The sequence below is a fragment of the Coptis chinensis genome, chromosome 3, assembly GCF_015680905.1.
Source record: "Coptis chinensis isolate HL-2020 chromosome 3, ASM1568090v1, whole genome shotgun sequence".
Classification (NCBI taxonomy): Eukaryota; Viridiplantae; Streptophyta; class Magnoliopsida; order Ranunculales; family Ranunculaceae; genus Coptis; species Coptis chinensis.
Genome location: NC_141458.1, coordinates 118877895 through 118890373, shown reverse-complemented (window position 1 = coordinate 118890373; position 12479 = coordinate 118877895). Strand labels below are relative to the sequence as shown.

The 12479-nt window shown below is 35.1% G+C and overlaps 2 protein-coding genes across 3 annotated transcripts; both read right to left on the bottom strand.

Annotated features, from left to right (window-relative positions):
- Positions 1 to 151: 151 nt before the first annotated feature.
- On the bottom strand, positions 152 to 2267 carry LOC147513641 (Thioesterase superfamily protein). Of its 2 annotated transcripts, none has more exons than XM_086596810.1 (5): positions 1991 to 2263; positions 1761 to 1901; positions 1569 to 1600; positions 976 to 1097; positions 152 to 429 (listed from the first exon to the last, which is right to left on the bottom strand). In XM_086596810.1, exons 1-4 carry the CDS (start codon positions 2195 to 2197, stop codon positions 986 to 988), a joined length of 492 nt encoding a protein of 163 aa, XP_086452936.1. In that variant the 5' UTR covers positions 2198 to 2263; the 3' UTR covers positions 152 to 429; positions 976 to 985. The 2 variants fall into 2 exon arrangements, with proteins under 2 accessions (XP_086452936.1, XP_086452937.1); XM_086596811.1 differs by lacking the exon at positions 152 to 429 and adding an exon at positions 644 to 757 and having other exon boundaries at positions 1991 to 2267.
- Positions 2268 to 2822: 555 nt separating this feature from the next.
- On the bottom strand, positions 2823 to 8923 carry LOC147513640 (uncharacterized). The gene is made up of 9 exons (XM_086596808.1): positions 8700 to 8923; positions 8298 to 8459; positions 7928 to 7982; positions 7389 to 7446; positions 6464 to 6558; positions 6254 to 6357; positions 5867 to 5995; positions 3896 to 5419; positions 2823 to 3114 (listed from the first exon to the last, which is right to left on the bottom strand). The coding sequence occupies exons 2-8, from the start codon at positions 8423 to 8425 to the stop codon at positions 3901 to 3903; spliced, it is 2088 nt and encodes a 695-aa protein (XP_086452934.1). The 5' UTR covers positions 8426 to 8459; positions 8700 to 8923; the 3' UTR covers positions 2823 to 3114; positions 3896 to 3900.
- Between the last annotated feature and the right edge of the window lie 3556 nt (positions 8924 to 12479).

Here is a 12479-nt window from a genome sequence, read left to right as displayed (position 1 = left end):
CGTGCTTACATTGTTTTTTTGTTTATTGGTCTTAATCAAGTTTGGACCTAATACTTTAAAGTATGAGCTTAAGGAAAAATTGAAGTCAATGATGTATCAATCAAGAATCTACAGATGAATTTCTGAAATAATTGAAGTATCACAAGGATGCTAAGAAAAAATCAACCATGCAGATTCAGATTTAAACCAGGGATTCATCGCCACATCTCCTCTTATATAAGATTACATACATCTTGCTTACTAAGTGAAAGAATCAGTTCCGAAAGATTACACTTGACATAAATACTTAATGACAGTTTTCTTGTAACATGCAAACACATCAAAATAGAGAAACTAATTAGAATTACATTGATAGCTTTTCTCTTTTGCTTCAGACCTTGATCGTGCACTTTCTTTTCATATATTTTGTTAATTATGAACAATTGGATCCTGAAAAAGATAAAAATGATTGTTGCACGTTATAAGATGCAGAGTGAAACAGAATCTTCTCATAACTTATCAGATGAAATGAAAACTTTCCATTGTTGTAAGCCCCATGGCCTTTGGAGATATCTCTTCAGTAAGTTCCATGTTTCCATTGCCGGATCAACAAGGTTTACGTACTAAGAGATGCCTTATCCTAATCTGTAAAGTTGGGCTGATGAATTCCATTCCTCCCTTCAAATCTGTCTAAAGCCATGTCTACTACATTCAATTACGCCGTCACGATCTCAGTCCAGGGATTTCTTGTTTTCATTCTGGTCCCACTTAGATGAGTCTATGTGTTATACACATAATAAACATAGTTTTTAATTCGAAGGAAGATTCAGTATTTTCAGTGTAGACAAGTACTTCCCACATAATATTTCTAAACCACTGACAGAAAAGTCTGTTTGTATATATATATATATAACCACAAATTTCACCAAAATTTTGTGTCACCAAGGTTAGAAATTAAGGTCATTGAACATCATTCAAGTATAATGGTAAACTCACCTGATTTAATTCACAAGTTTGCAACAGGCAGATTATAAAAGGTTGCACGAGCAGTGTAAACCAGTTTCTTTGTTTCCTTGATCCTGAACTCAACTGAGGTTACAGTCACATTTCTCCCATACCTGTTGTAAAAGGGGTTAGATAATCGAATATAACAAAAAGACAGAGGAAGAACAGACTATCAAAGCGTGTGAAAACACTGTCCTTAAGAAGAGATTTCGCCGCCCCCTCAGATGGTGTAAAAAGCTTCACAGGCATCTCTACTCACAGAATTCAATGACAGAAGTAGACTAAGATACACTTCAAAATTCTATTCTACTAGAACAGCAACACAACTCTCTCCGGTAACTAAAACTTAAATGAAAGAGATGGGTTTAGGTCTTAATTATTAATTATTGAATGTCTTTGGATGATGATTACAAGCCTTTATAGAGGTTCAAGTCACTCACAAAGAGTTAACTAAACAATGTGGGACTAAAACAATAATATACACTGCAAAACTAGTTTCCAAGAGTTTACCAACCAATGTGGGGCTATCTCAGTCAAGCTCACGTAAGTAATTTGAAATATCAAAAGGAGAATTCCAACAATACCTTACTAAAAATCCACCAACTTCCAGTTCATCCTGCGAGAGAGAAAAGATGAAATGAGACAACAACATGAAGGTAAAATAATTAGATGTCACTCAAGAAACAAAACTGAAGAAGAATCAATTGCAACTCAAAAACATTTCACAAATTCAAAACATGTATTCCAAAAACAGAAAATAATTAAAAGCAACTCACATTGACAAACGCAGCAGAGAAATAAGAAGTAGCTAATTCACCAAGAAACAATTCTTTGTCCACAACGCTTTTCACACACGCCACTGAAACTAACTCCGCAACTGCCGCAATTGCCCCTCCATGCAACGACCCTAAAAAATTCTGCAAACAAAGTTTAATTAGAAACTAGAAGAAAAAACAAGTGTGAGTGAAAGAACAAAAGAGTTGTTTAATTAGTTGGTTATACGGACTAAAAGAGGCGGTTTGATAGTAAGAACGCAAGTGATTTTGCCGCGTTCTACTTTTTCCACTTTGAGAACGCCGCGAATCATATCCGTGTAAGCATCGTCTTTTTTAGAACTTTCTGGAAGGTTCGCGGATAATCCGAGGTGTTTGAAGAAACTATTGAGTGGGGTAATCCATGAAGGGGTGGTTGGATTTGGAGGTGGAGCGCCCATTCTTGCTCGACTCCTAAACGTTTGGATTTGGAAACGAATCTGTGGCCAGGACTAATTTTTGCGATATCTTCAGAGATTGGTATCGAGAGACTGAAATAACATGCCGATATTTCAGGATCAGCACTGAGATTGAAAATGTGAATTTGTGATGGTCCATTTTCTTTTCAAAATTTATTAATACTAATTAACTGCAGTGGGGCATGAGCGATGCGAGATGAAGGTCATAATTTTGTGTTAAACACGACTGGGTTTCTCAGTGGCGAATTCAGTAGTCAGACTGCTTCAAAGATGTAAAACAGATGCAAATTGTGGAGGAAGACTTCGGAAGTACACAATGTCTAATGTAAAGAGTCTAGAGAACCATAACGGGGTGGCAATACATAATATGGTTGGTATACACAGCTACTTCAGCAACTTCAAAAGCGATTATGTATGTAGCCACTGCGGATTGGTGGTGACCTAGAGCCTATACTGATAAAAATAAGCACAACCACTCCAAACTGTTAAATGTAAATATTAAGTTTCATCTAAACTGGCTCCCTTAGAAAATGGTCTTTGCACGATAGCGCGCACCTTAGAAACAACGTTTCAGCCAAACTAAACAGTGTCATCCAAGGAGTTACTATTGAAAGATGCAAACTGCTACCTTTTATTAATTGAAACAATCAATCCCCGGCAGCCACTCTTTTGGCTTTTCATATTTACAGGCCATACCTTATGAGAAATCAATATAATAATTTCTTTAACCAATTGGAACTCTGAGTGACGCAAATTAATGAATCTTCCTAATATACATTTCTCCCTGCATGATAAAAGTGAAGGCAAGTAATCTAAACTTCATCAGTGCCGAGTATGTCTAGCACTACCCTTCGGGCAGTGTCCTGTTCTCTCTCTTTACACGCATCAAAAATTACAATCTGCAACAAGAACACATATACAATGAGTCAATTAATTTAAGATTAAAATAAATAAATACGAGGAATGCTAGTAGCATTTACTTAAGAAAATAACCTATGCACAAAAACTCCTAGAAATTATGTCGCTGCTCAACCTAGGTTGCATACTATTTCTTACTTCCTTTATATTAGGTCTAATTTGAAAGGTCAGCACATAGATAGGTGAAAATTTGATCCTCAGAGTGATCTATAAAATGAAGGCTAAGTTCTCGTAGAAATCCTCAAGATCCAATACTAGTCGATCATTTTACGAATCCTAAACGGATCTAACTCTCATTCTTGTTATAAATTTTTATCAAACCTATGGGAGACTCAACATATTTAGAGAACTGAAAATAAGGTGTCCTCAACTTTTATAATTTTCAATAATCCATTGACTAGGCAAAAAACCTAATGCTAATGCAAAGTAGCATATGTTTCTTCCACCTAATAACAAGTCAATTTAAATGATTTACAAGAATTCATTAAAGATAAATAAAAAGTAAAACAGGAACACTTTGATATTTAAATGCAAATGTTGTGTGCACAACATGTTCTTCTGTTGTTTCCCAGTACATACCCAGGTAAAATAACAGACATCGTCACAGTGGGCTATGTGCCTGTCTGTTGCTTTTGTATGTAGAGTAGGAATATAGTGAATTCAGTAGCATGTTCTCAACAACTTCAGGTGCCAAAAGAAGTTTATGACACAACACAAAAAGGCAAATGCAGAAAAAGAACAAGATACTGAGACATTACTCACCAATTTCAAGTCATTGGGTTGCAATTGAGTCCAAAATCAAGGAGCATCAAGTTCTCGTTTGATCTGGCTATGGACGACTCAGATGAGTTGTGCAACGCTATATATGTGCCAATATTACCATCATTGGAATCACTTTCAGTCGCTGAGCTGCACCTTGCTTTGGAATTATCCCATTCTAAATCAAATGCATGTTCCAGGCGTTTTTCTACAGATTTAAAGGAAGCGTTGATATCATTGTGCAAACTTGGAGAAGAAAGAGAAAGCCAGTTCATACTTAAAAGATCCTTGCTAGTGAGATCCTCTTGACCATTGCAAGAATGTGCAGAACCCTGTGTATCATTGGAGCTTCCACTTCTCACTTCTGGCGTACATATCCCATTAGATTCGTTTGAATTGCTTTCCTGTTTAGAAGCTTCCCGCACTCGTTTTCTTATAATGGATGGGGTATTCTTGAAATTTTTTGCTGCAGTTCTCAATATTGATTCTGGAGTACAACCATTTACAGAGATACTTCCCATGGGACTAGCTGGAGTAGAACAAACTGGACTGTCTACCAGTTGTTTGTTATTTTCTGTGCTTAAATACCTTCCATTTTGCAACAAAGTATCAGGATTTGACAGCTCAGGAGGCTCATAAAACAGGGGGGGCAAATATTTATCCTCACAGAGTAGAGGTGTAATAGGAACTTTGCTTTTGCTGCGAACTTTTCCACTCTGATTACCAGAATCACCTAATGGTGAACTTGAAAAGAGATTGTTACGTTCATTACTCGATTCTGAATTCATATCACCATATTCATTCAAAGGAGGTGCATAATGGCGTGGCCTTTTAGGAGATTCAGGTATTCTTTTAGTAGTAACAGGAATAGCTCTGTCCGGATATTGACACTTATTTCTACCACCCTTCACATCTAATAGACCGCTCAAGGAGGGTGTAGCCAAAGAAAGCTCGCCTGGATGTCTGGGAGAATTTATAGAAAGACCGAGAGGCACACATGTACTTTCACGTGAATGCCTGATCATCATAGAGTCATAAGATGAGATCCCACGAGATACATCCATCTCAATGGAATGATGAAAATCCTCAGATGTGCTAGCATAATCAGCATCTTCTCCACCAAATTCACTGTTCATTCCACGTGGAATAGGACTTCTACATTCAATTTTATTACCATTAAGTGATTCTTCTTGACTATCTATCTCTTCTTTTAAGCAACTGTTCTCTACCTGAATAGGTTGTGAATGTGACTGTCGATCTTTTCGCTCACCGTCAGAAATACCAAAAACTGACACCACCAAACTAGTATCAACACCGTCATCTGACTCTTCTTTTGGATTGTGAGAACATACTATTTCAGCATCACTGTTTGATACATTAACCTTCACTGAATTTGCCTTCATTTCAAGATTGTAGAAATCATAAGAATTAAGGCCGAGCAGATCTCCATCAAACCCTGACACCAAGTATGAGTCCAGCTTCTTTTTGACTGAGCAGTTCCAATGATTCTTGATTGAGTTGTCTGCCCTGTTGTTTTGCAAAAGAAAAGAAGGGCAATCAACGAATGAAGTAAAACATGCTGCTTTTAACATGCCAATGCAGAATTAAGTACTGAAGAACTACATCTCTATAGTGTTTAAAGGAAAAATAAAACATTTTAGAGAACACAATCTACTTTAGACTATATCCAGTATTTCTCGCGCCAAATTTCTACAAGCTCATCCCAATTCTTAAGAACTTTACAAGCCAAACGTAAATATATTATATATATATGATATAGTATAACATCTACTACTATACATATGGTGCAAAACAGACTAAGAGAGCGACCCTGAAAACTCTCCCTGGACAAAGGTAATATAAAAAAAACGTATCAAATTCATTCTTTCTGCATGTATGCTGTCTACATTCGTATTGAGTTATTATCAATAAGGTTATTAAATTAGATAATAACTTCTATTAATCTTTGTGTACCTTCCAGGTAGAAACTTTGCTATTTCTGCCCATTTGTTGCCATATATTTGGTGTGCGCGTATAAGAGCAAGCTCCTCCTCTTTGGTCCATGCATGTTTCTTAATAGCGGGATTCAAATGGTTGTGCCACCTGTAAACCAAATTCTAAGTCAAACCTTCCATAATAACCCAACAAAGGGTACATAAATAAAACAGCACAATAAATTGCTTTACAGAAGAGATGCCTAACAGTTCTAAGTAAGACCCCAAGATGAGAGATAACTTCATAAAGTCGCTCATAGGAATTTGATGCAGGAACTCACCTAATTTACGCGCTGACTTTCTTTTTTTTCACTAAAGCACAAATTCCAATAATGAAAAAGAATACTACACCACAAACTTCACTTACCTTTCTCTGCATTGCTTGCCTATGCGGCCAGGCAAAGACTGTGCTATAACAGACCACTTCTTAGAGCCGTGTTTTTTCACCAGCTCCATAATGCAATCATCTTCCTGAAATGCCAAACACGAAATCAATCGACATGACAACATCACATATTACAAGCATAACACATAGCCATCTGTTTTTTGCAACCAAACATCTATACCAAATCTGTACCTCTTTGGTCCATGGTCCTTTAACAAGATCTGGATTAAGGACCTTCTGCCAGCGATGCAAGCATTGAACATCTGACCGCCGAGGAAAATATTCAGCTGCAAAAGAACAATAACATCACTAAGGAATTTGAAATTTAAAACAACAGCACAAGGCTATGGGTGATGATGAAAAGTTAAATGCATACGGTTTCCACCTAAAATTAGGGTTTCTGTTTGATAAACTGCGGGGAAAATACGGAGAAAAATATGGAGAAAATGAGGGTTGGAAAATAGGGAGGAAAATGTTTTTTAGGGGGAACCAAAACATATTTTTACCACAAGAGAGAAAAAAAAAATGGTCCAACTTAAATATTTTTCAGCCTCCCAATTAAGTTACCAAGCACTGGAAATTAACTTATTTCTCATAACTACCATATTTGTTTTTGGCAAAATGTGTTATCAAACATATCCTAGTAAGGCACCGATGAAACAGTTGTCTTCTATTTTTCATTTTATTATTAAGATAAACTGATAACTTCAACATCTCTTGCTCGGAGTTCATGGTCCTTTCACAATTGTAAACCGTGAAAAAATTGAAGTATTAAGCAGTGAAGACAAGGCCTACCAGGAATATACTGGGTTGCACATGATCAATAAGCTCATCAAATAAAATATACGGAAGCACTGTGACAACTTGAAAGTTGAATAGACACTTTTCCATTCTAACTGATGAAAAGTGTCTTCAAACTTAATTACTAAAAGTTGAATACACACTTTTCCATTCTAACAGATGATACTAATGGAAACAAGGATAGAAAAGTAGGATCACCTCACCATCTGTCACATTCCTTTTCATTTTAATTGCAACTTAAAAAATTAAAACACCTACCCAGAGGAGAAAAGAAAGATGTATAGGTAAAGCATCAAATATATCAGAAAGTTCATACCTATTTTCTTCCAATTTTTTCCTTTAAATTGTTGGACAGCTTTTGTCAACATATCATCCTGTTAGAATAAAGAAAACACAAAACACAAACAAAAAAAATTATAACCTTTAGGAAGTGCATGAGGTTATGCACCCGTTTTATTTCCAGACTAAAATCATAAACTGTGTTTGACTAAGCAATACCATAAACTCAAAAATATAGATTTCGTGTCATACCATATTACACATTCTCCAGTACTAAGCTCAAACAAATATAAATTTCTAATAAAATACAAAACAAATCACTTTAAAGGATTGCAATGTTTTAATTGTACTGCACATCATACAGTGTAGTGAAAACAATACATTTTACATGGATAGAGTTTAGCCCAATGCAGTCTAGTAAAGTAAAAAAGACAATTACTCACTGATTTGTCCATCTTTCAGTGAATAACACAAGCTAGTTATACAACAGATGATACTACAAGTCTACAACATTTCAAATAGGATAGCAATCTCCAAATCAACTACATAGAGCTATAAATAAGATCATAAACTCACCTCCTGCTCTGTCCAGCCTCCCTTGGTCGAACGACGAGTTGGACCAGTTGTCCTCCTAAAAATAAAACATCAGCTGTTATCCCAATGACAAAACTTCCATAATTTTAATCATATAAATACCCCAACTATAACTCAATCATTTTCAGGATATATATGCCACTAATGCCAGCTAGTAAATGAGATTTTTCTATAACAAGGTCAAATTAATCCCACAATGATTAAAAAGGCACCCAAATCACAGGGCATGAGGGCACATACCACGCGATTTAAATAGCATATTCCAGTACAAATTGTCCATAGATACACATGTTCTACATAAGATCAATTTGAACAAACATAATAAAGATAGGATGACAATGATGACGCATACCCTTGAACCGAGGCTAACTTAGGATGAGCTGCTAAATCAGCACCGCCTTCAAAAACCGCATCATCACTTAAAGCGGCAACGGTTACTTTCTTAAACTCATCCTCTAAACCACCATCTTCTTTCTCCATCACTACTCAATTCGGTTCTTCAAGACAAAGTAACCTAAAACAAACCCTAACTTTCATCAATATCCAATTCAAACAAAAATATTAATACTTTCAACAGTTTAAATTTGAACAACTAGATTACAAATAAAAAAAACTAGATTTAGTAAAAACAAGATATATTAGGGTTAAAAATATTCTAGATTTAGAAAAAAGAGATTTAAAAACTTTGTAACGGCTAGAAAGAAACTAAAGAATAAAAAAAAAAATGTTTAACGTTCGAAAAAGAAAAACTGACCTTTGGTTTATTTTTTAGAAAGCCATGTATTCAGATTTGTGAGAGAGAGAGAATAAGTTACGATCGAAGTCGCGGGAAACTGAAAAGGTTTTTTTTTTAACACACGAGTTGAGTCGAAGTGTGTTTGAGAGAAGAAGAAGAAGAAGAAGAGTCCAAAAAGAGAGTAGAAAGAGTTCAATTTCGAACTCTTTTTAAACACACACCTAAAAAAGCAAGCTTACGTTAGAAGGTGTAAAACGGCTTATAATATATAATAAGTAACGGGTGTGCCGACGTTTTATGAACTTTGGTTTCGAAATTACTTGTTTATCCTCCAAATTGAATTTCTTTCCTTATGCGGTTCTGCCCCGTTCTCTAGTTTTATGGCAATTGTTGAAAATTGGAAACTAGGAACAAGTTGTTCTTGGTAATTGCTGTGTGTGTGGTGATTTAATGTGGAAAGTTAGCTTAATTAAAAAGGTTATACTATGAAGTAAGGATTAAACGGTTGTATGGTGGATTTTATTTGTTCCCTGTCTCAAGATTCGGTAGACATATGACATTCCAACTAAGAAGGTGCAATTTTGTAGGGGGCATGGAGCCACTATGTAATGAATCTGAGTTATTTATTAATAATTGTTCTGTTGTTGATAAAGAATTTTTTTTGTTATTAATCGTGACATCTTCGAGAAAATAATTACCTCCCTCCAAAAAAATAAAAATAAATAAATATGCTATCTTATGCAACTCAAGTTGTATTCTAGTTAAAAAAATAAAATAAAAAATTGAAATAGTTTTGAACAATTAACTCGACAGCAAGGGCAATTGATAATGAGTAAGGCCGAGTCTAATGGTTTTGGACTCTTTATCCTTATTCTTCAATTTAACTGTGTTTTACATATATAGATAAGGAAAATGGGTCCAATGGTTTTACAGAATAGAATGAAAACCTCAACAAACCACTCTATTTCATCTAATTCAGAATGCAAATAAATAAATAAATCATACTACTCCATTTGAATTGTCACGGAATAAAAAAGTAAATCATACCACTCCAGTTGAAGTAGTGTGGAATAGAAAAATAAATTATACCACTTCACTTGAAATAGGGTGGAATGTACTCTATATCTCAATAATACTCTCTATATATAGTGAGTAAATTATAGCTAGAGAGTGAAAACCTTCACTTTAGCCTCCACACTTTTAGAGAGATAAAAAGCCATTGGACTTAGCCTAAAAACTGCCTCATGAATGTGATACAAGGTTTCAAATGCCTAAATTGACTATATATATCTCAAAGACTGCACCACTGTTTTTTTAAGAAATTTCAGCTCTTAAGCTCTCCAAATTATAAGCCGATACAAAATTTTGAACCATTTCTGTAGCAATTACCTAGTGCAAGAAGCAATTAGCTGACAACGTAAGAGGACAAGTGTGGAATTGCAAATTTTGCTGAGGTTAGAGGAAGAAAATATGACGGTTGCTATCAAACAAAAGTTCAAAAACTTAAAGACACCGTTATCAATGCATAGAACGTGGACTAGTTAGATAGAGGAACGTTGGAGACTTTGGACTTCAGTTTGGCCATTAATACCCTTCATTCAGTAGCTTCTGCTAAAAGCGAAATTTAAGGGTAACGCCAACATCAAGGGTTCGAGATTTAACAGCTCACCCAGGGCCAGGGTTAGAGATTCACAAGTTTAGGACTTAGGAGTGGCTGAAAATGGGCCAGGTTCAAAATCTTTGATTCGCAACCCATATCCAATCCGTTTGATTTGGGTCAAATTTGGGCCTGGATCCGAAATTGGTGTGCGCCAAGTTCAAAATAAACGCTGATTTCCACAGTATGTGAATATCTACTGTTGCTTTACAGCGAGGAAAGAAAAAGCTAAGATTAAATTGAAAACAACATCTGTATAGACATCACAAGAAAATTTTGTAGAAAAACACTTCCTTGGAATATTGTTGGCTTTCCAGTTAGATTCTAACCCAAATTTAAATACAGTTATACAAATTATAAAATATAAAATATCGAAATTGCATTCAAAGCCGCACCAATTCCATCCCCAGTGTCAACCAAGTCTAATTTTGCATGTTGATATGAATTCGATAACCAAGATTTTTGTAACTTGATGGTTTAAGCAACAACCTTTGTATATGTATATCAAGTGCAACATAATTCAGAATCCTTGCCGATTTTGACTAAGTTCTCAGTGTCATCAATGTAGGCTATGATTATGGTAACTTGGTAAGTAGGTCTCAATTGAAATTGTACTGGGGACAAAATCCACGGGTAAATAAATTATTAAATCTATCAACAAGAGAAAGATTGAAAAAAATCATTGATGTTCAAGCGATTCAAAGAGTACTCAACCAAAGTATGAAGCAGCAGCACCAGTTTGAACTGGCAATGGAAATATTCATTACGATTGCCCGTCTCACAGTCCACTGCCCGTCGACACTGCACTTGGTTAGAGCCCAAATTCGGTCCGTTTGGCGTGTTTTGGGTTTAAAATTGATGGTCCATGTTTGGTATGGATTGACTTGCCTGCTACCCTGGTGTTACTGCAGCCCAAATTGTTTTGAACCTCGATGCTCGATGATGGTTACGTGACTGATGGTAAAAGAGGGAGAAGAGGAGTTGGGTCCATAGGCGGTTCAGTGTAGTGTTGGTATAGTCAAAGGTGGGTCGCTTGGCGTTAGTTTTGTTGTTTTGTTATCTTATTCCAAGGGCGCGGACCTGGACATTGACAAGTTGATAGTTTAGTTATGGATAGACTATTGTCACCAAGTTCGGCGTTTTTTCCGTTTAAAATTCGAGATATTGGCAAGGCGTCTAAAATTCAAACCCGTTTTAAACGTTTTAAACGCATTTTAAACTTAAAAACGTTTAAAACCAGAGATTTTGAAAATCTCCCGTTTAATTTTTTTTTTTTTTTTTTTTTTAATATAAAAGAAAATACGAAGAAGAAAAAGGAATTTTGGAGTTTACCTTTTTGAAGAGTGGGCGTTATATTGACTTATTGAGACAGTTTTATTTTATTTTGGACTATTAATAATTAATTTTAAATTTTAAAGTTATTAACTTATTTGTAGAACTTGATTATGCCATTATAGTTGGTAATTAGTAGTATCTTATTTAGAGTCGTGTTTTGGTATTGAATCTAAAAACTTATAGTATTTGGATGAGTAATGATAATTTGATACTTTCATATATTTGAATTTTCTTTCATTTGTATTATTTTTTATTTTTATTTTATGTGTCAATTTTTTTTTCTACTCTTATAAAAAAATCAAATTCTTTATCTATTATATTATTTATCGTCGGTTTTTACCGTTTCTTTTACGTATTGTATGTATTATACGTTTTAAAACCGTTTTTTATGCCCCATGTTTTTTTACGTTTTTTTTTTTTTTTTTTTTTTTCCAAGACGTTCCGTTTAAAACACAAACTAAGTTTTTTTCAAATACACCGTTTTAAACCCGTACCGTACTTGGTGACAATGGATAGACAGATACTACTGATACTATTTTTCCACAAAGACCAAGAGTTTTCTATGACTACTGGCTTCTATTGATTGGTATCTGCAAATAAGGGCATATACACTCGTGACCAATTTTCTTTTCGCCCCTCCAAATAGTTGTACTAGTATACGCCATCATTTTCAGTTTTGTAGATTCGGTATGTTATGTTGAAATTTTGTGAATGGGTAGTTTATTTTGGTATAGATATTTGACCTATGCATAATTGCATTTGCATATGGATATTATGGTGCACAAATCACAAATGAACGACCAAGA